This window comes from Chiloscyllium plagiosum, unplaced genomic scaffold (genome assembly GCF_037043375.1).
Source record: "Chiloscyllium plagiosum isolate Xiang-an unplaced genomic scaffold, Cpla_swu_hap1 HiC_scaffold_3, whole genome shotgun sequence".
In the NCBI taxonomy this organism is placed as follows: Eukaryota; Metazoa; Chordata; class Chondrichthyes; order Orectolobiformes; family Hemiscylliidae; genus Chiloscyllium; species Chiloscyllium plagiosum.
This window is the reverse complement of record NW_028270141.1, coordinates 45,706,998-45,734,728: the sequence shown is the minus strand read 5'-3', so window position 1 is coordinate 45,734,728 and position 27,731 is coordinate 45,706,998. Positions and strand designations below refer to the sequence as shown.

The 27,731-nt window shown below is 40.0% G+C and overlaps 1 protein-coding gene across 4 annotated transcripts in view; it reads right to left on the bottom strand.

Moving 5' to 3' along the window:
• Positions 1-27,731, bottom strand: part of ppil4 (peptidylprolyl isomerase (cyclophilin)-like 4) — a 55,274-nt gene that overhangs the window by 11,306 nt on the left and 16,237 nt on the right. For all 4 annotated transcript variants that reach the window (XM_043681117.2, XM_043681109.2, XM_043681125.2 and 1 more), the window contains exons 4-8: positions 24,184-24,301; positions 19,610-19,752; positions 18,596-18,692; positions 14,813-14,929; positions 10,696-10,820 (exon numbers count right to left, since the gene is read on the bottom strand). In XM_043681117.2, coding sequence (XP_043537052.2) covers positions 10,696-10,820; positions 14,813-14,929; positions 18,596-18,692; positions 19,610-19,752; positions 24,184-24,301 — 600 coding nt within the window. The remainder of the gene's footprint in view (positions 1-10,695; positions 10,821-14,812; positions 14,930-18,595; positions 18,693-19,609; positions 19,753-24,183; positions 24,302-27,731) is intronic.

The following is a 27,731-nucleotide window of genomic DNA, read 5'->3' as shown; positions in this document are numbered from 1 at the left end:
TGGAAAGGGGGGGGAAAAAAATACCTTGGAATAAGTTGTTCCTTTTTTTTTAATAACTGGATTTTCTGATGGGAAATTTTATGGATGTTCTTTGTTGTCTCCCCTTTTTGTTTGTTCTGTTTCTCTTTTAGCCACAAGTAGAGGTGACATGAAGCCAGGGATGGGTGGAGTGCTCATCCTAATTTTGTCTTTTTTCTGTTGATTTAAGGATCATCTCCTTGTTTTTTCTTCTGGCCTAAGGCTGGGGCACAGTCCGGGTTTGAAAGAGTTGTGAAGGAGGGGATGGGTAGGGTGAGTGTCCCCTATGGGCAGGGGGAAGAGTCTTCCATTCAAGGTTTTATAGTTGGTTTTCTTTGTTGTTTTTTGATAGTAATAGTTGTTTAGAGTTATGATAGAGTAGTTTTTGTATATATAGTTCTTCGACTCTAAGTCTTTATTTACCTGTGCTCGGCGCTTTGAAAGCAGGGTTCTCCCTCCGAGGAGTTCAAGGGTCTCAAAGGGGATATGGCATAGTGTCCTATTAAATAGTGCACCTGGAGTATTAAGGGAAGTCATTCGCCTGTTAAAAGGAAAAAAGTGCTTTCTAGCCTTACGAGGGAAAGGGTTGATATCGCTTTGTTGCAGGAAACCCATCTTGATGATGGGAAGCACCTGCAATTACAACAGGGGGGTTATGACCGGGTATTCTTTTCATCCTTTACTATTAAAAGTAGGGGAGTGGCGGTACTTATTCAGAAAAATCTTCTGTTCACATTATTAGAGCAGGTGAAAGATGAGCAGAGACGGTTTGTGATACTTAAAGCCCTGATACATGGGGAGGAATATGGCATTTTAAATGTCTACTGTCCTCTGGCGCATTCCCTCAAATTTTTGATTAGTGCTTTCACTAAGTTGAGTGCTTTTGGAACACGGCCCATTATTATGGGGGGATTTTAATTGTCTTTTGGATCAGACAGTGGACATACTTGTGGGTCCCCAGCTATTTCTTCGCAGACCAAGCAGGTGGCTGACTTATGCGAGGGGTTGGGATTGGTGGATATTTGGAGATTTCACCCTACCGGCAGCAATTTCATCTTTTTTTCAAACCCACATAAATGTCACACGAGGATTGACCTCTTTCTGGCTCCCTCGGCCCTCCTGGATCCGATTATGGGTTGTAGAGTTGGGAATATAGCTATCTCTGATCATGCAGCGGCATATTTGGAGGTTAAGGCCAAATGTGAAGGGCGAGGTTTGTGGCACTGCGTTTGGACCCTTTTCTGCTGAAGGATTCCAAATTTGTGGAGTACTTTTTGAAGGAGTTTCAGGAATTCTTGACTATCAACTCAGGCACGGCGAGTATCCTGTCTATGCTATGGAAGACCGCTAAGGCCTTTGCTAGGGGATTAGCCATTTCCTATTCGGCTGGCTAAAAATGACAGAAGGAGAAACAGCAGCGTCTACTTGAAAGGTGGTTAAAAGCCGCTGAGGCCTTCGGTGACTAAGCTACAGTGGATTACAGCCCTCCAGGCTGCCTTGAATTCAATACTGACACAAAACGCAAAGAAAGAACTTGCTTTTGCTAGACAAAGTCTGTTCGAATATGGAGAAAGGCCAGAGAAGTATTTAGCGTACCTGACTAGGAAAAAGCATGCTCCCCAATCCACTACGGCAATCAGAGACAGCGCTGGGGTCCTTATATACGATGCTAAAAAGATTAATGAGGCTTTTCGGAGCTTTTGCTCTGAATCGTATCGGTCTGAAGATTGCGAGGGCAGAAGGGCTAAAATAGAGCCCCTTTTTTAAGAACTTGGACCTCCCAGGGATAACCTTGGAACAGGCTTCTCTCCTTAATGCCCCCTTAACAGTTCAGGAAATACTGGAGGCAGCTAGGCACCTTCAGAGTGGGAAAGCGCCTAGCCCTGATGGTCTTCTGGGTGAGTTTTACAAGGAGTTTATAGGGATTCTGTCAGGGCCGATGTTGGAGATGTACAATCACTCCTACATACCTGAATGCCTACCACCATTTTTGAGAGAAGCTAATATTTCCTTAATTCTTAAGAAGGGGAAACATCCTGAGGATTGTGCCTCATACAGACCTATCTCTCTATTAAATTCAGATTTCAAGATTCTGTCCAAGATCCTGGCGCTGAGATTGGAAAAGGTGTTGCCCCATATTATTAAAGAGGACCTACTAACCGGCTTTAGTAGGTCCTCTAATAATATTAGAAGGTTACTGAATATGGTCCAAGTTTGTCAGCAACAATCAATTCAGGGGTTGGTGATTTCCTTAGATGCAGAGAAAGCATTTGACTGGGTGGAATGGCCATATCTTTTTTATGTCTTAGAACAGTTTGGGTTGGGTGGAGCCTTTGTTAGGTGGGTGGAGGTTTTATATCACAATCCTCTGGCCGCGGTCATCCCAATTGGATGCAGTCTGGGAATTTTAGGATTGGTAGGGGTAGTCGGCAAGGCTGCCTCTCTCATGGTTGTTGTTTACGTTGATGATAGAGCCGCTGGCAGAGGCCATTCGTCAGTATATCCACATAACTGCTCCGGCAGTGGGATCGAAGGCACACAAGATTACATTGTATGCGAATGATGTCCTTCTGTTTTTATCGAACCCAATGACCTCCGTATCCCATTTGATACAATGTATCAATTCATTTGGGGCTATTTCAGGATACAAGATTAACTTTGCAAAATCGGAGGCTGTTTTTGGGGAACCTTAAGCATGTGCCAAAAGTTGAAGGTGGCCCTAAGTTCCCTTTTAAGTGGTCACGGGCAGGTTCCAATACCTAGGCATTTTTATTACCCCCAAGTTTGATCAGTTATTTTGGACTAACTTTGCTCACTTGCTCGACAATATTAGACGAGATCTCCAGAGATGGGAGGCTTTTCCAATTTCATGGCTGGGCCGAATATCTCTCATTAAGGTGAATGTTCTTCCTCATTTGCTTTATTCCATGCGTATGCTCCCTGTAATGTTTCCCAGGTTAACGCTGCGGAAGCTTATGGAGTGGTTTGGTTCCTTTGTCTGGCATCGTGGGCGGCCCCTCAAACTTACTGAATTGCAGTTGCCTCAAGGAGGGGGAGGAGTTAATTTCCCAAACATCAGGAGATATCAATTGAATTCCCTGCTGTCTTTGTCTGTGATTGGGTAGGTAACGATCCAAATTCAATATAACTGGATATTGAGGCCTCCCAAGCAAAGTGCCCTCTTATTAACCTGTCGTTCATGGATAAGATGAGGACAGTTATGGACCACTACTGGAACTCCATTGTCATTAGTACAGTCAAGGCAAGAAGGGCGATGCTTCAGAGTGAGGGTTGTTTATCCAAGACTTTGCCACTTACGCCTATAGTTGGCATGCCAGGGTTCCAACCAGGATTGATGGGACTCAGGGTTCAAACTAATGGGCAGCAAAAAGAGTTTCTATTTTGGGAGACTTAAATGAGGGGGAGGTTATGATGTCTTTGGACCAACTGAACCGCAAATACGGGTTGCCCAGCAGAGATGTGTTCCGTTTTTTTTTCAGGTTAGAAGACTATGCTTCTCACAGAGAGGTTGTTGCTATGTTCCACAAGCACCCTTTCGGTTAGTGCCCTCTATCGACTGCTGGGTGGCTGGGCCTGGCAGGATATTAACTGGGTCTGGATGCAAGAGTTAGGAGTGGAGATCTCTTCTGAAACATGAGAGAATACTCGAAAGATCTCAATCTGTAATAGGACATGCGCTATGCAGTTAAAAGTCCTGCACAGGGATCATCTGGCACCAGCCCGTGTGGCGAAGTTTAAAAAAGGGGCATCTTGGGGAGATCCAAGATGGCAGCGACCCAACAAGTCTGAGTCTACAGTGCTCCTCCCAAGACTTGGGTAAAGTGGGTCACCCACCCCCACCACACTCACCAAACCATTTATAATAGTTGTTTAATATTAAATTTAAACAATCTAATCTTTAGTAAAAATGACTAAAAGGAAGGGAGCCCGCAACTCTCAACAAGCAGGAACCCTCCCCCACCATCTCCAGCTGCAGCTGAGGCGTCCACAGCTGCGCCGGGGGACTTACCTACGGTGACAAGCCTTGTAGAAATTATCTCCAAACTGGACGCGAAGATCGACGCTTTCATCAAAGAATCCCGAAGTCGATGGGACTCACTCTCGGCCGCGCTGAAGAAGCACGACCGAGACATCCAAGAAATCGAGCGCCGAGTCGGAGGGGCGGAGTTAAAGGCCGCGACCTCCGAAACTACAGCGCAATCGGCCATGGATCAGGTCCGGACTCTCGAACAGCGAGTCCGGACCTTAGAGAATCACATTGACGACCTCGATAATCGAGGTTGTCGAAAAAATAGTCGTTTGCTGGGCCTTCCCGAACGGGAAGAGGAAGGCCAGCTTACAGTGTTTCTCGAGCAGTGGCTGCCACAGCTTTTAAATCTGGAAGCTGGATCAGGCCAGGTAAGGGTGGAATGGGCTTACCGGGTCGCAATACGCGGGCCCGGCTTGAACCAGCGCCCACGCCCGGTCCTGTTCCGGCTGCAGAGCTACAAGGAGAGGCAGATACTCCTAGAAGCCTCTAGAAATCTTGGAAAAGACCCCCAAGCTATGATCTATAATGGATCCAAGATCATGTTATTCCAGGGCTTTTCCCCAGCTCTGGTCCGAAAGAGGAAAGCATTCGACAAGGCGAAGAAGCGTTTAAGGGACTTAAATATTCAGTACTCCTTACGCTACCCAGCGACGCTACGCTTTAATCATGAAGAATCCTTATATAACTTCGGATCGCCAGAAAAGGCTAAGGAATTCTTGGAATCTCTTAGATAAACTGTAAGACATAATGGATGTTGGTTTGCCTTTCCCCCTGCTTTGGTTGATATCCCCCCCCCTTTTTTTTTCTTATCTTACTGTTTAATATTATCATGGGAGTGGGGAGAGGGTTTTGGTTTTCTCCCCCGCCTTGGGGTTGTTTTCTTTTATTATTTTATGTATATATGTGGGATGTATGTATATGTGTGTGTGTATATATATATATATATATATATATATAAAAAAGCTGGGGGGCTTGGTTAATGTTGGTGGGGGGAGGTGGTTACCTTATTCTATTTTACCTCTGTCTTTAGGAGCGGAGTTGTTTCTCCCTTGTTATTTTGTATTAGTATATTTAATTATTATTTGTTGAGGTTGTAATTTTATAGTTATATGTTTATATATGGTATTAACATTACCAAATATATCCAGATGTTGGTATGGGTGGGGGTAGGGTGCTCACTGTTAACTCTAGCTTTGTATTATATCTGAATCCTCCTCATTTTATTGAGGAGCGCCTGGGTCAAGGGTGGGGCATTGGTTGGGAGAGGATATGATGGACTTTTGGAGAGGAAGTGACACCCCCTGGGAACAAGGGGGAAAATCTCCATTTAGATACGTTTTATATTCTTTTTATTTAGAAATAGTTTTTTATTGTATTGTTGTGAGTATATTAGAGAGGCTTTATTTTTGTAAATTTTATATGCTCTACGCTCGGGATGTTCTGGATAGGGTTTCCCCTCCTGAGGGGTCTCGGATTTGCCCAGATGATTATGGTTGATCAGTCGGTTAAGTGGTGCACCTGGAATGTCAAGGGGAGTAATTTGCCAGTCAAAAGGAAGAAAATATTATCAAATCTTAAGAAGGAAAGATTTGATATAGCTCTCCTACAGGAGACACACCTGTCGGATAAAGAACACTTGAAATTACAACAGGGTGGATTTGATCAGGCCTTTTTTTCTTCTTTTAGCTCAAAAAGCAGCGGAGTTGTTATTCTTGTTCGGAAGAATTTCCCTTTCAAAATGCTAAAGCAGATAAAAGACGAATCTGGATGATATATTTTGATTAAAGCCCTCATAAATGGAAAGGAATATGGGAATTTAAATTTGTACTGCCCCCCGGCACACCCCTTTAAATTTATAACGGAAGCCTTTTCAAAATTGATGGCTTTTGGTGCCCGTCATATAATTATAGGGGGAGACTTTAATTGTATTATGGATCCGGAAATAGATAGGATTCCCAAGAGTACTGCAGGAGTATCTCCCAGATCTAGACAATTGATGGATCTGAACAAAGAATTAGGATTAGTAGATGTATGGAGATGTCTTCATCCACAGGGCAGAGATTTTTCTTTCTACTCTAATCCACATAAATGTCATACCAGAATTGATATGTTTTTTGCCCCCTCGATTTTTTTAAATTCCATATCATCCTGTAAAATAGGTAGTATAGCAATTTCCGACCACGCTGCTGCATATATGGAAACTAAGGCGAGGAACAATGGGACATCCCCTCGGCATTGGCGTATGGACCCCTTCCTAGTGAAAGATAGTAAATTTGTAAAGTACTTCTCTCAAGAATTTAAAACTTTTTTAGAAATTAATTCAGGTACAGCTCGCAACCCGTCAATGATGTGGGAGACCATCAAAGCTTACACGTGAGGTTTGATCTACTCCTACTCAGCGACCCAGAAGAAATTGAAGGGAGAACAACAGCGTCTGCTTGAAGCTCGCTTAAAAGCACCTGAAACAGCATACACTGATAGACCTTCTATTATTAAATTGCAAAGGATTACAGCTCTTAGGACGGCTCTAAACACTACGCTTGCTCAAATGGCTAAGAGGAAAATATTATTTGCAAAATAAAGGTTATATGAATATGGCGACAAACTGGGTAGATACTTAGCATTTCTTGCAAAGAAAAAAAAAGGCCCCTCAGACTATTACGTCTATCAAGGAAATTACGGGTATTTTGACTCATGATCATAAAAAGATTAATGCGATCTTTAGAGAATTTTATTCTGAGTTATATAAATCGCAGGATTGTGAAGATAGGACGAGGAGGATGCAGTCATTTTTTAAAAATTTGACCTTTCCAGGCCTATCTCCGGAACAGGTATCGGTCCTAAATGCTCCTCTAACAGTCCAAGAAATACTTGATGCAATTAGGCAACTTCAGAGTGGTAAGGCACCGGGCCCAGATGGTTTTCAAGCTGAATTCTATAAAGAATTGACAGAAATATTGGCTGGTCCACTTATGGACATGTATAACTATGCATATAATCAGGACTGTCTCCCGCCTTTGCTGAAAGAGGCAAATATCTCTCTTATCCTTAAAAAAGGAAAGGATCCAAAAGATTGTACATCATATAGACCAATATCCTTGCTAAATGTAGATTTTAAAATCCTTTCTAAAACGTTAGCATTGAGATTAGAAAGGGTACTGCCACATATTATAAAGGAGGATCAGACGGGGTTTATTAAGGGCCGTAGATCATCCAATAATATTAGAAGGGTTTTGAATATGATTCAAGCCTCTCTTCAGGGAAAGATACCAGGAGTAGTAGTTTCATTAGACGCGGAAAAGGCATTTGATAGATATTTGTTTTACACATTGGAAAGGTTTGGCGTTGGACAGGTGTTTACCAAATGGGTCTCAACATTGTATAGTGATCCCAAAGCAGTTGTGGTTACCAATGGATTAGGTTCGGATAGCTTCAGTGTGGGTAGGGGCTGCCGTCAGGGATGTCCCCTCTCGCCATTGTTATTTACGCTAATAATTGAACAACAAGCAGAAGCTATACGAGCTGATCCTAATATAACGGCCCCGAGGATTGGTACAGGTAAACATAAAATTACCCTTTATGCAGATGATGTTCTTCTATTCCTCAGTAATCCTCTGATGTCCGTACCTCGCCTAATCCAAGTTATTAATACATTTAGCGCATTCTCAGGCGATAAAATTAATTTTTCAAAATCGGAGGCTATGCCAATGGGTGGCCTTGCTATGACACCCCACTTAGTGGACGGATCCCTTTTTCCCTTTCGTTGGTCCCTGGAGGGCTTCTTATATTTACGCATTTTTATTACCCCAGTATTTGGTCAGTTGTAAAAGGCTAATTTTGTGCATTTACTGGAAAGGATAAGGCAGGACCTCCAGCAATGGGGAGACCTTCCAATTTCCTGGTTGGGTAGAACAGCACTAATTAAAATGAATGTCCTGCCCCGTCTCCTATATCCTATGAGAATGCTTCCGGTGATGCTGCCGAGGACGGCTCTACGCAAATTATATGGCTGGCTGGGTTCCTTTATCTGGAATCGTAGATGGCCCCTCATTAAGCTGAAGAAGCTACAGCTTCCACAGACAAGGGGAGGATTGGACTTCCCAGACTTTAGGAAATATCAGTTAAGTTACATAGCTGATTGATTGTGGATCAGACAAAGCCCAATCTGGTTGGACATCGAGGCCTCTCAAGTAAAATATCCACTTATTAACCTTTTATTTTCAGACAAGAGGAAAATCATTACAGATCACTATAAAAACCCTATAATACTAAACACAATTAAGGCTTGGAATATAATGCGGCAAAATGAGGGCAACTCACATAAAACATCCCCCTATGCACCGATAGTGGGAGCATGGGGATTCCAACCGGGGTTTACAGATGCCACTTTTAAACTCTGGAGATCCAGAGGTATCTCATGTTTAGGGGACCTATTTAAGGATGAGGTCCTGATGTCTTTTGAACAGCTGCGTCAGAAATTCAGATTACCTAATGGAGACCTTTCTCGATACTTTCAAATTCGAGATTATATACAGAAGAAGACTACGTTATTAGATAGTCTTTATAAATCAGAGAGAGAATGTAGTGTCCTACGACCAATGGGGGTATCTTCCGTTAGTACTATTTATCATTTACTACATGATGAAGTATCGGGAGATATGGATAATCTGCTTAAAACATGGGATCAGGATTTGGGACTAGAAATCTCTATAGAAACGTGGAATGATATTTGGGAAAACGCTAGAAGAATTACTATCTGTTAACAGAACCCAGGCTATCCAGCTGAAGATACTTCATAGGGCCCATATAGCATCGGTTCGACTGGCAAATTTTAAGGCAGGAGCATCTCCAATGTGTCCCAAATGCAAAATAGAGGTGGGCATTCTTGTACATTGCCTATGGACCTGTCATAAGATCCGTAGATATTGGACTAAAGTAGCAAGTACCCTGACAGAAATTTTAGGAACGGAAATTAAAGTGGACCCTGTATCTCTCCTTTTGGGCTTTTCGAATTTTCCCTCCCTGGACATGTACGGGAAGAGACTATTTTCTATTCTTTCTTTCTGTGCAAGGAAAAATATTTTGGTGATCTGGGTGCTGAGGGCCCCCCTGGACTTTCAAATTGGCACAGATTAATTATGGAATGTATTCCCCCTTGACTTCCTTACAAATATGGTGCACCGAAAGACCGAATTATTTTATAAAATATGGCAGCCCTTCTTGAATTACATAAATACAGATATTTTGGCTATCCTAACAAGGGCTTTTATTTAATTGATATTACAAACCTGGCTGGTCCAGGGCCCCTTAGGAGAGGAATCCCGCACGAATACGGGTTTTATTACATCTGATGTTAACACATTCCGAGCATGTAAGAGACTTAAATATACATTCTGGTTAGTTGTAGGTTAGATTAGTAGATAGTTGCGTTTTGTTGTCTTTTTTTCCTTTTTCAGTATTTTTTTTCTTTTGTTAAATTTTGGCTATTGTATATTTGATTTAATTGTATATCAATGTTTATATTTGAGAGTTTTGTTTATTTTTGTAAACTTGTAAAAATGTTAAATTTCTAATAAAAATATCTATTAAAAAAAAGGGTCATCTTTAGCATGCCCCAAATGCTTCTGGACATGCCACAGGCTCAGTTTTATTGGAGCGCTGTGGCAGGAGAGATAGGGAGGGTACTGAGGACTGAAGTCAAAGTAGACCAGATATCCTTCCTCTTAGGTCTACTGAATTAACCATCTTTAGATGGGCTTGGGAAGAAACTATTTAATATTCTTGCATACTGTGCACAGAAGAATATTCTGATGAATTGGGTGTCTGAGAACCCTCTGGGCTTGCTGGGATGGCAGAAATTAATTATGAAGCACATTCCCTTGGACTTTTTTTTCCAAACATGGTGCACGACACAATAGACCACTTTTATAAGAAATGGCAATTCTACTTGAGTTATTTGGATATAGATTTGTCAGTTATCTTAACTAGGGCATTTGCTTAACCAGGAAGGTTAGATTTGTCAAGCCCTAGACACTGGAGGGGGTCTCCTTGGTTAATACGGGTACATATACAATGCTCCCGTTCCTTTGTTTGGGAACTTTGCGCCGAGCATAGCCGTTCTGTATTTTTTGGGTTTTTTTGCTTTTCTTTTTGGTGTTGCTTTGCAGAGTGTTAGGGTTTGTTTTGTATTATAGGGTAGGTTAGTGGTTAGTAGACAGTAACCACTGTATTGTAACTTGTTTTTTTTCTTTTTATTATACTGATATTTGTTATTGATTATAAACATATAAAATTATTGAAAAATACAAAGTTAAAAAATTTTGCTAATACATATATTTACAAAAAAAGTCAGATCACATCATAGCCAGGGTGTTATTTTGCCAGGCTTGACTAGGCTTAGTGGATCCTTGACGTATCCTGATTTGATACCTTAATCACTACTTAGTGGCCTGTACAGTTTAATTCTTGTCATATTTTACTATTTGTTTCATAGTTTGACTGGTTTACTCACCCACTTCAAAAGATAATTAAGAGTCAACTGATCATCAACATTTTAAGTAACATTTGAGATAAAAACTAGTTCAATGTCATGGAACATTATCATCAATAGATTCACAAAAAAGTACCTCTTGATTGGCCCAAATCTTGAAAAAATGACCTCTAAGTCTTCATCTGTGGTGACTGGATTGAGTTTACAAACAAACAGCACATTTTCAGGTGGCTTTATTTCTGCATCTGGTAGATCTCCAACCTGTTAAAAATTAAGATTTGGGTCTCATCAGCAATTATTCTGGAAAAATAACGTGCATAATATCTCAACAGCATAGTTAAATTTAACTTATATCAGTAAATGAATTAATCAAAGGGGTTTTCAAAGGCAATATCATTCTCATTTATCTTTTCCAGTGAGTTAGTATAAATCAATAAACCTTTTTAATGAAACATATAATACAACTTGGTGAATGTTATTTCTCTTGACATTTCCCTTTTTCCTTAAAGACGAATCTTAAAACTCAATTTGTGACTAATCTTTCTGTCACCCCCTCCTAACTTTTCCTTCCTGGGTCAGCATCCACAGGTACTCTGGACTGTATATAAAGGCACTAACCTGGATGTTTTGATTTTATTCTAGGTTTTACATGTTTTTCATATGTACTTCCAATGAATGAATGTTCAGTGCCATTTACAAGTACAAGATCTTTGCATTTTCTGAGACCATTTCCCATATTTAATATATATTAACTAAATCTGATTTTAAATATCAATAAATACAAGCCTTGCATGCATTATGTACTTGTTTGTCACATATATAAACAGCTTATACAGGAAGTCATACTTTCAGCTTCTCAAAGGATACTTGCTTAATAGCCTTAATAGTGCAACTTTTAAATATTTTAGATCCTTTTCATTGATAGTCATCTGTCTAACTGGTAACAAAACAAAAATAATAATCCACATAAACAATCTTTTAGAAAATATAACGAGGTGGCAGGAAAAAAAATTCCAGTTCAAAAGAAAGTTGATGAAGTTTGACTAATTCCTTTCATATGTATAACCACGAACATAAAAGCACTGACAGACCATTCTGTCCCTGTATTTTATTCTACTATTCAATTAAACTGATATGTAGGAGTTTTGTTAACAAGAGAGTCTAGAGGAAAGAAGATGGAATGGGAAGCAGGAGATGATGTAGATGTTCAGCCATTATCTTACTATATGACAGAGCAGGATCATGAAGATGATTGATGAATGTAGGGCAGGGATGTTGTCTACATGTATTTGACAAGGTATCTCATGATATGCTGGTCCAGAATATTACGTCACACAGTGGGATCCACAGTGAATTGTAATTGATACAAAATTGACTTGGTCCTGGAAGATAGAGAGTAGTGTTTTTTTAATTGGAAGTCTGTTACTATTGGTATTCTGCAGGGATAGCTGTTGTTTCCAAGATATGAAAATGTACGTGGTCTGATTAGTAAATTTGTAGATGGCATAAACTTTGGTGGAGCGGTGGATAGTGAGGTAGATTGTCAAAGAATACAGCAGATTGGAAAACTGAGTGGGGAAATTACAGATGGAGCTTAATCTGGACAAGTGTGAGGGGGTGAGTTTTGGGATGTCAAGTGCAAGATGAAAATATACAGTAAATAGCAGGACCCTTAGGAGCATTTATATACAGAGGGATCTTGGAGTCCATAGCTCTCTGAAAGTGGCAACACTGGGTAAGGTGGTAAAGGTGGCATATGGCATGTTTGCCTTCATCAGCTGGGTTGTCGTTATATAGCAGCTGTATAAGACTTTATTTAGGCCACATTTGGAATATTATGTGCAGTTCTGGTCACTGCATTATAGTAAGGATGTGGAGGATCTGGAGGGGTACAAAAGAGATTTACCAGGATGTTGCCTGGATTCAGTGTATTAGCTTATAGGGAAGTTGGACAAACTTGGACTATTTTCGCCAGAGCATTGGAGGCAGAGGAGTGACCTGGTAAAGTGTATAAAATTATGACAGATATGGATAGAGTGGAATATCAATGTCTTTTTCCCAGGATGGAAATGTCAAATTCTTGGGGACATAGGTTAAGGTAAAAGGAGAAAAATTTAAAGGAGATATGCGAGGCAAGTTTTTTTCAAACATAGAGAATTGTCGGTCCTGGATCATTCTGCCAGGGGAGGTGGTAGAAACAGATAGGATATCAATATTTATGAAGAATTTCAACAGCCACAGGCAGGGAATAAAGCAATATGGACCATGTGCAGGCAGATGGGATTAGTTTAGAATAGCTTCTTGATTGGCAAAAACATGGTTGGCTGAAGGGCCTGTTCTTGTGCTATATTGTAGTTTAGATTAGATTCCCTTCAGTGTGGAAACAGGCCCTTCGGCCCAACCAGTCCACACCGACCCTCCGAAGAGTAACCCACCCAGAACCATTTCCCTCTGACTAATTCACCTGACCTGCACATCTTTGGACATGGGAGGAAACCGGAGCACCCGGAGGAAACCCACACAAACACGGGGAGGATATGCAAACTCCACACAGACAGTCACCCGAGGCTGTATTAAACCTGGGAACCTGGTGAGGCAGCAGTGCTAACCACTGAGCCACCGTGACGCCATTCTATTATCTCACTCTTATTTCTTATGTTCATTTTGATTTGATTTATTATTGTCACATGTACCTCGGTTCTTGTGTATGTTTAACTTCATTTAACTGTCTTGTTTTTGTAATCCTTAAATTTTGTCTGGCAAACATTCTGTCAATCGCAACATCTATTTTGGGGAAGGAGAATTGTGTGTGTCCAATGTCTTTGTGAAAAGTAAGTGTTTACTGGCTTCATCATGAATGGCCCAATTCTAATTTTAAGATTATATCCTTCGTTCTTTCCTCTCCCACAAATGAAAAGAGTTTCTATCTACCCTATCAAATCCTTTAATTACTTAGATTAGATCACTCCTTAATCTGTATATAAGCATACACACAAGGAAGGCTATATAACACTTAAAATCCCTCCATCGTTCTTCTGAATCTTCACTGCACCTTCTCAGGCCAATAAATCCCATCTGAATGCTAAGTGGGGCTTAAGTGAGAACATGGCAATACTCATTTTTCACAAATTCTACACTGTCTAATGCTGACAAATTCTACTAAGTTTTTCGGTGGGATAATCCAAACTAAAGTATTGTCTCGGAGGGAAAAAAAGATACTTCTTACTATCTGTTCCAAACTTAACTTCAATTCAACGGATTTCCCGTAAATTCTCTGGCTCTAGTTTATTGAGTCTTATCTATACTGATTAAAATGGTTAAATCCTCTAATAAGATACCAACTGCTCTGAAACCCTTTACACTTTATTATTAGTGCAGATCCTTTCTGCAACATTTCTAATGACTGGCATTTCTAATGACTGGTATTGTAAATGTGAACTGCATAATGCATCTTTAAACATTAACATGACTTATGCACAGATTCTAGACTCTTAACATTGTCAGCCTTTTTAACTATAGGTTAGATGAAATGCCTAACATTATTTCCTATATTCTGTACTACGTCAGTTCCACTTTTGTCTGAGTAAGAACATTAAGTTCATGATCCATCCCAGAGATCTAAGCAGAAGGCTGATGCTTCTTGTTGTACACAGGAAATACTATCGACAGTATCATCTTCCATTTACAAATAATAACTTGATGCCTCCTTGAGTAAAGGATTCAATTATTCTATTTTGAAAAAGTGGAAAAGCGTTTTCTTCACCAACAACTCTGCTTTTTATGGGTTCTATTAGGATGAACGTTTCCTACGCTTCAACAGTGATTACCCTTTGTTCACTGACAGCAAAGCACTTTAAAAATATCCTGGGGTTTTGTGAAAGACACCATATAACTGCAGATCTTGTTTCTGTTTGCTGTATGCTTCAACCATCCATGCTTTTCAGTCTGAATTTCACGTTATGAGTATTAAATGTCACCTATCATCCAAACTGCATAATTGCTCTCATAATTTTCCTACACATCTGTTGATTCACGTGACCATCAACGTTCTCAGATACTCTCACACCAACATCACATAGCTGCCGAAACAAAATATAGCTCTAGTCTGCTCCGGTAGGTGAATAACAACGGGGAGAATAAATTCTTGTCTTCACATCTGTTGGTTAGAAAACATTGAACAGTTTGGAATGCATCATCTGTACTTCCCAAAACATATTAATGTTCTTTTAAAGGTTTGTGATTAATTTCTTTACCATTTCCAGCAGTATTGCTTTGGTTTTTGCTTCTTTCTCTGCCAGCACTTCTTCAATTTCCTCTGCAGTTTTTCCTTTGGTATCATCTATTTCTTCATCAGCTCCTATTCTGCCACTCTAAACAAAATCATATTTTAAAAAATTAATCAAGAGTATTGTTAGTACTAAAGAATACTGAAAGCATGCAAGAAAACACACCTTTCTCTGTATACCATGCAGCTTTAGTTCCAACATCAGAACTTGAGATCATTATACCCTCTTTCTTATGTGGTGGGTGGTGCATGGGCAATTATAAGGTCATAAAGATGTACAGCACGGAAACAGACCCTTTGGTCAATTTTGTCCATGTCAACCAGATATCCTAAATTCATCTCGACTCATTTGCCAACACTTGATCCATATCCCTCTAAACCCTTTCTCTATTCATATACCCACCCATATGCCTTTTAAATGTTCTAACTGTACTAGCTTCCACCACTTCCTCTGGCAGCTCATCCCATACGTGCACCAGCCTTTGCTTGTAACAGTTGCCTGTTAGGTCCCTTTTAAATCTTTCCCCTCTCACCCTAAACCCTCTGCCCTCGGGTTCCGGAGTCCTCTACTCCAGGGACAAGACCTTATCTATTTACCAGATCCTTGCCCCTTCATGATTTTATAAACTTCTATATAGCCTCCGACACTCCAGGGAAAACAGCCCCAGCCTATTCAGCCTCTCCCTGTAGCTCAAACCCTCCAACCCTGGCAATGCCCTTCCAGAATTGCACACAATATTCCAAAAGTGGCCTAACCAATGTCCTGTACAGCTGGAAAATGACCTCCCAACTCCTATACTCTGACCAATAAGGAAAGCAAACCAAACACCTTCTTCATTACCTGAGACTCCACTTTCAAGGAACTATGAACTTGGACTCCAAGATCTCTGTTTAGCAACACTCCCCAGGATCTTACCATTAAGTGTATTAGTCCTGCCCTGATTTGCCTTTCCAAAATGCAGCAACTCAAATTTATCTAAATTAAACTCCATCTGCCACTCCTTGGATTAGTTTAAGTGTGTTGTTTGTTGTTATTTGGGTACTTGGTTTTTAAAAAAAAATTGACTTGTGAACGCCTGTATAGCTTAGTCAGAAGAAAAATGCCACTGATTTCATTTTTATCAACTTTCATACCATTCCATAGTTATGTAATTTCACCATTTTGTTATTTGATGCGATCTGACCTGAGCACTTTCGCTAATTTGCTCATGACGTTCCATACTTGTTAGACATGTTTTAACTCATCCCATCCAGAATCACGCTCATTTTTATTTCTAGTACCTATACTTCAAATTTATGTCTGCAATGACCTTCAATTGCAATTCGCACAGACCTACAAATTACAAATGTAAACTATTTGATTTCATTTTCCTACCTCCTCCTCCCAGCTTTAGCAATATCTCAGAATATAATGAATGTGTATTGTCTCAGATTCAATGAAACGGATCAAGAACAGAGAAAATTACATACTCTAACCAAATGAGCAATGCTCAAAATCCTTGCAGAAACACCAGTATTAACAATCATTCACTACCACATCTCATCAGGCCTGTAGCACTAGCAGCCTTGTCGCGCCTCTCAGAATGGTCTTGATTTGACAAAGTCTGCTTGCTGAGATACATTAATCATTCTCATCAGGTCAGCTGAAGGTTATTCCGCCTCCGAGAATCTCAAAACAAATAAGGACCTTCCCTGCATATCTTTAGAATACTTCTGTCTGGCATTTTCCATTAAATTAAAATGATTTGAATAATTTGGTTTATGCTCCAAAGGTAACAGAATTCCAACAACTAGCGAAGTTAGAATCAACACTGACTGAAATGTCAAGGCAAGAAATTCAGATGGCTGTCATATAAAAATGGAACACATTGCCTGGAAAGAAAAATAACAGGCCAAAAAGTGATTTGGTTGGTTGGTTTTAGGATTTTAAAAGTGACTGGGTACTGTCAACAATTGCAAACTATTTCCCATTGTACAGAACAGTACAACCAGAGAACATTGGGTCTGCTTGAATGGAGTTAATTCAAACTAATCTGTGGAAACCTTATTTTAGTGTGGAATTGTTCAAGCTATAGAACAGAGTCCTTAGGGAAACAGTCAACTAGTTAGCATTGATTAAATGCAAATTCCATAGATTTCTTCAGAAACTGTCAGAGTATTTTGACATACGATATATAGGTAATTTGACACCTGGCATTACAAGTGCTTGGGAGCAACAGTGACCTTTGATGGTTTCCAAAACTTTTTACCATTGGGTAAATCACCTTCCATTCAAATTTGCTTCAGACTAATTGATTGCTATAATTAGTCATCAACTCCATTCTTCATGTGATGTGATAAAAATACAAATGAAATGAGCATATTTCTTTTCAATACAGCAATTCCTCTTCTATGTAATACTTCCATAAGTTAGCAAAATCATCATTCAGCTTCTTGGACTGCTTCATCTCAACTCCTTCTCATTGTCAAATAACTCTCCTATAAAATGAATACATTACTTTCAGTGATTTGCAGAAGTCAGAGCAACTGAGCTACCACAGGGCAGTCACTGTACAGTCCTTCCAATTTGTGACATTAGAAAGACTGGGTTGGGGTATCTGGTCGGCATGGACGGGTTGGACCGTAGGGTCTGTTTCTATTCTGTACATCTTTATGACGGTTGTGGTTCTGTTCGTTGAGCTGGGAATTTGTGTTGCAGATGTTTCGTCCCCTGCCTGGGTGACATCCTCAGTGCTTGGGAGCCTCCTGTGAAGCGCTTCTGTGATGTTTCCTCCAGCATTTATAGTGGTTCCAAGCACTGAGGATGTCACCTAGACAGGGGCGAAACGTCTGCAACACAAATTCCCAGCTCGGCGAACAGAACCACAACAATGAGCACCCGAGCTACAAATCTTCTCACAAACTTTGAATCTTTATGACAATGACTATGTACATGTACACATATTTATTAAATGGTAGTTTTTATAATTTATAATCTTGTTTTTAAGACTTTTGGAAGTTTTAGCTTTCAAAGAATTAAAAAAGCCAAAATATTCAAAAACTATTGAAAATACAGTAGTTCTGACAGAAGAGTACACCCTTATTGGAAATTATCTACATGCACTTTATGTGAGTTAAATTATGTCCATTGTTATAATGGAAAATGCCTGTGTTAGGTATACCACTTAGTCTTGTCAACTAGAACAAGAGCGGGTATCACTCAAGACTAGGGTCATGGTAATGTCACTGGAGTAGTAATTCAAGGAGTTTAATTTATGCTATATGAATAAAGGTACTAGTCCCACCACAGCAACTGGAGGAATTTGAATTCAATTATTAAGTCTGGAATTAAAAGCTAGTCTCAATAAGCATAAGCATAAAACACCATTGAAAGGTTTTATTTAGGACTATCTGATACACTAATATCCTTCAGAGAAGAAAATCTGTTGTCCTTCCATGGTGACGCCTAGCAAAGGCAATAACGGTGGGCAACAAATGCTGGTCTGAAAAGAAAAGGAAATTAGAAATATCATAATATTAAAAAGATTGTTGGTGTCCTTATCCAATTATCCCACACTCTCTAACCTCACTTCATTTGAGCACCACTCGTGATCTGCATTTTCATTGCCACGTGACATCAATATCTATTATATATGTATGCATAAATATTGCAGCCACATAAAACATGAGTTAAGTCAGTTGAAGAGGATGCACAAAATGTGTATTTTTCTCAATGTAAATGGATGCAGAAAATGTTTAAGTAAATACTCACATCAAGCTGTTCTTTGGTGGGTTCTGGTGAGCGATCTGGAATTTGCAAACCTGCAGGATCATCAAATGGATCCTCCAGTATCACGGTGTGGGTTATCCTAATATTAAACAAACATGTACATTAAAAGATAAAACCTGGAAAGACTAGATTAGATTAGATTAGATTAGATTAGATTACTTCCAGTGTGGAAACAGGCCCTTCGGCCCAACAAGTCCACACCGCCCCGCCGAAGCGCAACCCACCCATACCCCTACATTTACCCCTTACCTAACACTACGGGCAATTTAGCATGGCCAATTCACCTGACCTGTGGGAGGAAACCAGAGCACCCGGAGGAAACCCACGCAGACACGGGGAGAACGTGCAAACTCCACACAGTCAGTCGCCTGAGGCGGGAATTGAACCTGGGTCTCTAGCGCTGTGAGGCAGCAGTGCTAACCACTGTGCCACCGTGCCGCCCACAATTAACTGAATTAACAGAACAGGAATTAGATATTTCTTATATAACAGAACAAACTGACATCACATGAGTTAATCATTACAGTTTCATATTATAGAACAAAACCTAAAGTGATAGCTGAACAGTTTCTATGCACATTTTTTAAACAAATAACAGGTTGCTGAACACAGCATAATTCAATGACAGCATGTCATGAAATTACTTAATGCTTGTCAGAAGACATGGATCTTGGTAGTCAGTCACCAAACGTAGTCACAAGAGGTCACTACTCTCAAAACTAAAAATTAAAATGAAACTAATAGTATGTTTTTTCCCTTAACCTACAATATTTAAATGCAAATCAAACTTAAAGCTACACATGGTTCTGACTTCTTTAGAACCCAAGTTTCCTAATGATAAGATCAAGAATATATCATGACCGTTCAGCATGTTTTAATTCAAATATTTTATTTAATAGCCAAAAGCTACAACAAATCTTTTTTTTTTAAAAAACTAAATCATGTCAATGTATTTTTTGCTATATTTTTCTATTAATGTAATGTAACAGTACAGACCTGATATCTTGATATGGACAGAAATCCTTGTCAACAAAGGCCTCATTGATCTTCATCAGGACATCCATGCCTTCAGTCACCTCACCAAATACTGTATGCACACCATCAAGATAATCCACGTTTTCTCCTGCAGTGATCAAAAACTGGATGGAGTTAGGGAGGGGAATAGGAACAAGCATAGGATGAAAAAGAGAAAGACAAATATAAATCAGTGAATTTGAAAAGTCAGATTACTTCTGTGACATCTTCATTCTTCCAGTGATACACCATAGGCCCAAAAACCACATTCAACTGGTTCTAGAAAAACCGTATGCACTAGGATTACCTTCACAATGCCAACCTGTATTATGGCACATGCATCTGTAAACATGCTTCCTCTGAGAACCTACATCACAAACAATTCACACCCTCGAACAAAGTCTGTTAACATCACCTTAAACCATATAAGCAAACTAAACAAACATGTGATGGACTTTAGCAAATGGATAGAGACTAAATGATGGTTTCTTCACTTGAATGCTGAAGATTCTATAAAACAGTAATCTTTCTTCATCATTCATGTCTTCTTGTACGTTCATTAAGGGTTCACATGGTCTAGTGTGGGTGAAGATTGCCATCTGATTTATAGGTCTAACTGGAAGAATCCTTTCTAAACAAGATATAATATTGTATTTCTGTAACTTTTTACATGTTACAAGGATATGGAATATATTATTACAGAGACTTTCAGGAATATCTGGTCCTAAGTATGACTCCTTCAGGACCCTTAGTTATTCTTACTCCTGTTTCTCACAGTGGGTAGTGCTTATGGCATTCAATCAGTATTAACCCTTTCAGACGTGAATATAAAAATGCTGACAACCAATTTGAAAGAGAGCTATTAGATTAAGAGCTCCAAGCCATACTGCCAGGAAGCTTTTTAAAAAAGTACTCCTTTATACAGCAGCAACATATAAGACTTGTTAAATTAGTTAGACACTTCACATTGCTTCCTTAATTCCCAAAATATTAGAGAGAAAATGCAGATTCTGTTTGGAAATGTACTGAGTCCAGCATAGGAGTTTCCTGAACTGATTCACTATCTGAAACAATGGGGCAACAGCAACCCACAGGGGAATAAACAGATAAACTAAAGGACTCAAACATGTCAATTCTTGCAGTCTCAGTTGTTGTTAGATTTGTATTGTCAAGTCTTTTGAATTTATAGGTAGTCTGAGTACATACCATGGATTCTTGTGGGTTACACTTAAAACGTCCAAATGAATGCTAATCAAAACCAAATCAATCTTGGCCTTAATTTGGCTCATTTGTGGAAGAGTCTTAAAGTTCCATCAACAACTGATATGTGACAATAGGCAGGACAAAGTGAGGACTGCAGATGCTGGAGGTCAGAGTCAAAAAATGCGACACTGGAAAAGCGCAGCTGGTCAGGCAGGATCCGAGGAGCAGGAGAGTCAACGTTTCGAGCATAAGCTCTTCATCAGGAATGTGACAATAGGCGGACAAGTTACTGGTTTACTATCTTATCTGAACTGTGGAAGCTTCCTACAATATTGCTTCTCAGAGTTTCACTTATGTCAATTATGTGCCCAAATCCTGGAGTGCAGTATGAACACCAAGTCTTCTGACTTAACAAGTGAGGGTGCTGTACAAACTTCCATAACATCACCAGCCCAATACTGTCTTAGCTATTAATCCTACAGGGATGAAATAACACAATTTACCCAAATCAATTTTATTCATTCCCTTATGTTAAGAAGTTAGTCATACAGTCATAGAGATGTACAGCAAGGAAACAGGTCTTTCGGTCCAAATTGTCCATGCTGACCAGATATCCTAAATTAATCTAGTCCTATTTGCCAGCACTTGGCCCATATCCCTCCAAACCTTTCCGATTCATAAACCCATCCAGATGCCTTTTAAATGTTGTTATTGTACCAGCCTCCACAACTTCCTCTGGCAGCTTACTGCATACACACACCACCCTCTCCGTAAAAAAGTTGCTCCTTTAGGTCCCTTTTATATCTTTCCCCCCTCACTTTAAACCCTCTAGTTCTGGTCTCCTCCACCCCAGGGAAAAGACTTTGACTACCCTATCCATGGTCCTCATGATTTTATAAACTTTTATAAGTTCACCCCTCAGCCTCCAATGCTCCAGGGAAAGCAGTCCCAGCCCATTCAACCCTGGCAACATCCTTGTAAAACTTTTCTGAAATTTGACAACATTCTTCCTTCAGGAGTCCAAAATTATACACTATATTCCAAAAGTGGCCCAACCAATGTCCTGTATAGGCACAACACGACCTCCCAACTCCCACACTCAATGCTCTGACCAACAACGGAAAGCATTGCAAACGCCTTCTTCACTATTCTATCCACCTGGGATTGCACTTTCAAGGAACCACAAACCTGCACTCCAAGGTCTCCCTGTTCAGCAAAACTCCCCAGGGTTCCACCAAGTGTATAAGTCTCGCCCTGATTTGCATCCTCAAAATGCAGTGCCTCACACCCATCCAAGCCAAACTCCATCTGCCACTCCCTGCCCCACTGGCCCATCCAATCAAGATACCACCGTACTCCAAGGCAACCCTCAACGCTGTCTATCACACCTCCTATTTTGAGGTCATCTTACTAACTATACCTCGTATGTTCACATCCAAATCATTTATATAAATGACAAAAAGCAATGGATCCAGCACTGATTCCTGTGGCATACCAATGGTTATATGTCTCCACTGTGAAAAGCAACCCTCCGCCACCACCCTACATCTTCTACCTTTGAGCCAGTTCTGTATCCAAATGGCTAGTTCCCAGTATTCCATGAGATCCAACCTTGTCGATCGCTTTACTGATGTCCATCTCAATCATATCCACCGCTCTGCCCTCATCAATTGACTTCGCTACTTCCTCAAAAAACTCAATCAAGTCAGTGAGTTGGAAAAGAAATGTGTTACTCCCTTATTTCTTTTCCAACTTCTCAATGTAAGGGAATGGATAAAATTGATCCAGGTACATTGCATTATTATAAAGTGACTTTATAAAACTGATCCAGGCCTGTGACCAGTGATGTATTGCAAAGTTTGGTGCTTGGTCCACTACTGTTTGTCATTTATATAATAAACAATTTGAATGAGAATATAGGAGGCATGGTTAGTAGTTTGTGGATGACACCAGAATTGGTGGTAGAGTGGACAGTGAAGAAGATTATCTAAGGGTACAACGGGATCTTGAACTGGGCAGTGTGCCAAGTAATAGCAGGTGAAGTTTAATACAGATAAATAGGATATATTGTATTTGGTAAGACAAATCAGGACAGGACTTATAAAGTTAGAGGTGGTAGCACAGGTAGACAGGATGGTGAAGGCGGGGTTTGCCAGGCTTGGCTTCATTGTTCAGAGCACTGAGTACAGGAATTGAGACGTCATGCTACAGCTGTACAAGATATTGGTAAGATCACATTTGGAGTACTGCATACTATTCTCGTCAACCTGTAACAGGAAGGATATTACTAAATTAATAAATTGTAAGATTTACAAAGATGTTACTGAGACTGGAAGGTTTGAATTATAAGGACAGCCTGGATAGACTGGGACTTTTTTCCCCTTAAGTGTAGGATGTTGAGGAGTGACCTTATAAAAGTTTATAAAATCATGAGGGGCATAGCTAGGATAAATAGCCAATGTCTGTTTCCTAGGGTGGGGGAGTCCAAAACTAGAGGGCATAAGTTTAAGGTGAGGGGGCAAAGATTTAAAAGGGACGGGAGGGGCAACTTTTTCACACAAAGAGTGATGCGTCTATGGAACAAGCTGCCAGAGGAAATGGTAGAGGTGGGTACATTTACAATATTTAAAAAAACATTTATACAGATACATATAAAGGAAAGGCTTGAATGGATATGGGCCAAACACCAGCAAACAGGACTACTTAAGTTTAGGAAACCTGGTTGAGATGGATGAATTCAGCCGAAGGGCCTGTTTCCATGCTGTATACCTCGATGACTATAAATGAGAAATTGCAAGTTTCTTGGCAACCTCACTGTGCTGTAAATTTATATATTTCAGGAGTAAAATAGCACTTTCTGGCATCAGTCTGTACTATTCAATTTAGACGCAACATATTAAAATGTCAATGACCTGCTGTGTCAGTACTCTCAGGCATTTTGGAGACTTAGGCTAGGAAGTCAAGCAATTGACTGGGGAACGAGAGTATGCCACAGTAGACTTAAACCCCACCAGTCCCAAAAACCACATTATTATGGCAAGCCCAAGCAAAGACGTGCCAGACACCAGAAGGAAGAACCTGAGATTTAAAATTAGGTTTCATGATTTCAAGAAAAGTGAAAACCATCATCTTTATAGCATTCTCTTTTCTTTAATAGTTTGTGGTTAGATTAAAATTAAGCAAAAAGGGAACATTACAATGAGAGTACTTCACTGATAAGATATTGCCATAATAAATAAGATTTCCTTAAATTATCCAATTTATTCCTTGAAAATGAACTTCTATAATATTAGATACATACATACCCATAAACATGTGCATACTGAAAACACAGGTGCTGAATGTCAACTAACCTGAGATGCATGCTGATCATTGCCATTATTCACCATGGATACAGTTCCTTTTTTCTTATGTTTAATTCGAGGTATCTTTTCTGCCTCATAAAATCTTGCCTGATCTCCATACAGCTTACTGTGGGAAAAGGAAAGCAAAATGTTTATCACATCTGTCAAAACAACCTCACAATCAGCTGTATTTCGACGTGGAGTAGTCAAAAAGGGTACATCGCCGAAGATGTTTGGCACACTTGCCTTCACTGGTCAGAACACTGATTATAGAAGTTGCAACTGTACAGGACATTGGTGAGGCCACTTTTAGAATACTGCATACAACTCCGGTTGCCTTTCAATAGAAAGATGTTGCTACACTTGACAGGGTGCAAACGAGATTTATTAAGATGGACCTGGGACTGGAGGATTTGAGTTATTGGAAGAGGCTGAAAGGCTGAGGCTTTTTTCCCTTGAGTAAAGGCTAAGAATTGATCTTGTAGAGGTTTATTAAATCACAATGGGCATGGATAGGATGAATTGTCAAGGTCTTTTTTCTAGGATGGGAGAATCCAAAAATAGAGGGCATAGGTTTAAAATGAGAGGAGGAAGACTTAAAAAAGGACCCGAGGGGTAACTTTTTCATGCAGATGGTGGTGTGTGAGAGAAACAAGCTGCCAGAGGTGGTGGGCAAAATCACAACATTTAAAAGGCATCGAGATGGGTATTCAAATAGAAAGAGTTTAGAGGATTAAAGGTCAGATTGAGATTCTGGTCAGCGTGGGCGAGTTGTCTCACTATTATACACCTGTATGGCTTGATGACACCAAGAGTCATTTAATCATATGTTTTTCTCATGCAATGATAAACCATAAGTAAAATAAAAGTTAAAAATCACACACCACCAGGTTAAAGTCCAACAGGTTTATTTGGAAGTATTAGCTTTCAAAGCACTGCTCCTTCATCAGGTAGCAGTGGAGCAGGATCTTAAGACACAGAATTTACAACAAAAGATCAGCATCATACAACTGAAACCTAGATTGCTATTAAGTCTTTCAGTTTTTAGAATCGTTTGCAGGTTTCAGTTCATTAATATGTAAATCCCAGAACTTCTTTCAAGTCACATTCTCGAGATAACTTAAAAGTTTTATTTTTTTAAAAAAGTGACATCTCCCTGAGAGATCCCAGGGTTTCTCATATTATAAAAACCAAAATGTTACTGTAAGTGGCTACAACTCTTCTACAGATGGAAGAGGTATCCTTGCCTGGTTCATAGGATAATAGAATGGGCAAAGGAATTAAAACTGGACTTTTCCGTAAAAGCTACGAATGCATTTGAAAAATAAGAGGAACCAGGGACACCAAGGCATGAATTAACCAACTTAATGAGAATTCAAAACTAGTTAAAGCAGGTTGAACTTGAAAGAGAAATGAGGCAGTATGAAAAATGTCGATGGAAATTTTAGAACCTGAGCAAAGTTTGTTTTAGGAAAGAGAAAAGGAGATCTAAGTTGATAAGAATGAAGTTGTTAACTTCGGTAGTGACCTAGGTGTCCATGCACACTGGTCACTGAAAGCAAGCATATAGGTGCAGCACACAATATGAAGGCAATACAGTTTGAGTACAGGGCCTTGATGAGACCATACCTGAAGTACAGTATGCGGTTTTGGTTTCTTTACCTGCGAAAATATATAGTTGCTATTGAAGGAAGTGCAACAAAGTTTCATAAGCTCAATTCCTAGGTTGACAGATTTGGCAAAATTGGGTCAACTGGGTCTGCATTCACTGGAGCTTAAAAGAATTAGAGCAGAGGTCAGGAACCTGCAGCCTTAAGGCCGCATGAAGCCTTCTAGGCCATTGTGTGTGGCCTTTAGAATGAACCCAAATTTTGCAGAACAAATCTTTTATTAATATGTTTTTCTTCGTCCTTTATTATTTTTATTTTAATCTTAAAATGAATGTATTTAAAATACCAGAGAGTAAAAGAAAATTCAATGAAATAATCCTCACAGACTGACTGCCACAATTTTAAAAAATGTGAATTTTGAAGAATATATAATTGAAGTTTCTTTGATGTGGCTACAACAAACATAATGCGGCCTTCCAACATGAAAAGGTTCCCCACCTCTGAATTAGAGGATATCCCACTGAACATATAAAATTGTCACAGGACTCAACAGGATGCAGGAGTGATAATTTGCCTGGCTGGGGGTCGAGAACAAGGCAATAGGATACATGGTAGGCCATTTTAGACTAAGAGGTTGTGGAAGCAGATTTCGAGAGTCTAAAATAGTCAAGGGATATCGAGAGAGTTTGACAGTATTGCAACAAGATAGAGATCAACCAAGATCATGTCAAATGGCGAAGCTGGCTTGATGACCTGAATGGCCCTCTCCTCTCCAATTTTCTATGTTTCTATGAGAGGTAAAGGTAATACTAGCTTTCAAGGCTACAGTTTAAAAATATCTCAGAAGAAGATTATTCTGATGGTGAAAAACCTGAGCTTAACCTAAAGTCCAGAAAGGAGATTTTTAACTAAAATTTGAAAAGGGGGTGACACTCTTTATTCATTTAGAAAAGTACCAAAATAGATAAAGTGACCAATGGAAGACTCAACACTGCTCATGCAGATGGACAGATAGAACTCATGAGGTGTATGCATCATTCGAAGAAGAAATTTATATGGATTATGATGCAATAAAAATGACTATTCTTTATGTATACAACTTAGTTCCTGACATGTACAGGCAAACATTTTGAAACAGAAGGAAATAGTTGGAGAGACCAGCACTGAATTTGAAATGGTAAAGCAAATACATTTTGATGGATGGATATGGGTATTAGGAGTAAATGCCTCTAATGCCAGTATAGTCTTTCATAAACACAGGGACTAAAACAGTACAGAACACTTTAGGTTTACTTCACCAACAACCCGTAGAATTGTGACAAGACTTAATTTCCATTAAACTCCATCCCCTCGCAATAAAGGCCAAAATGCAATTTGTCTTAATTACTTGTTGCGCCTGCAAGTAGAATCTTCCTTCTCACTTTCCTGCATTAAACACCATCTGATTCCTGCCCACCTTCCGAGGACCCCTTCGCCCACCTCCAACACACTGCATCCACCTGGACACCCCGCACTGGCCTATTACCTGCCCTCGACCTCTTCATTTCCAACTGCCGCCGGGACATTAACCGCCTCAACCTGTCTACCCCCCTCCCCCACTCCAACCTCTCACCCTCACAACGCGCAGCCCTGCAATCCCTCTGTTCCAATCCGAACCTCACCATCAAGCCAGCAGATTAAAGGGGGCGCAGTGGTAGTCTGGCGCACTGACCTCTACACCGCTGAAGCCAAACGCCAACTCGAGGACACCTCTTCCTATTGCCCCCTCGACCATGACCCCATCCCCATCACCAAACCATCATCTCCCAGACCATATAGAACCTCATCACCTCAGGGGTTCTCCCACCCACAGCTTCCAACCTCATAGTCCGGGAACCCCGCACTGCCCGGTTCTACCTCCTTCCCAAGAAACACAAGCCTGACCACCCTGGCCGACCCATTATCTCA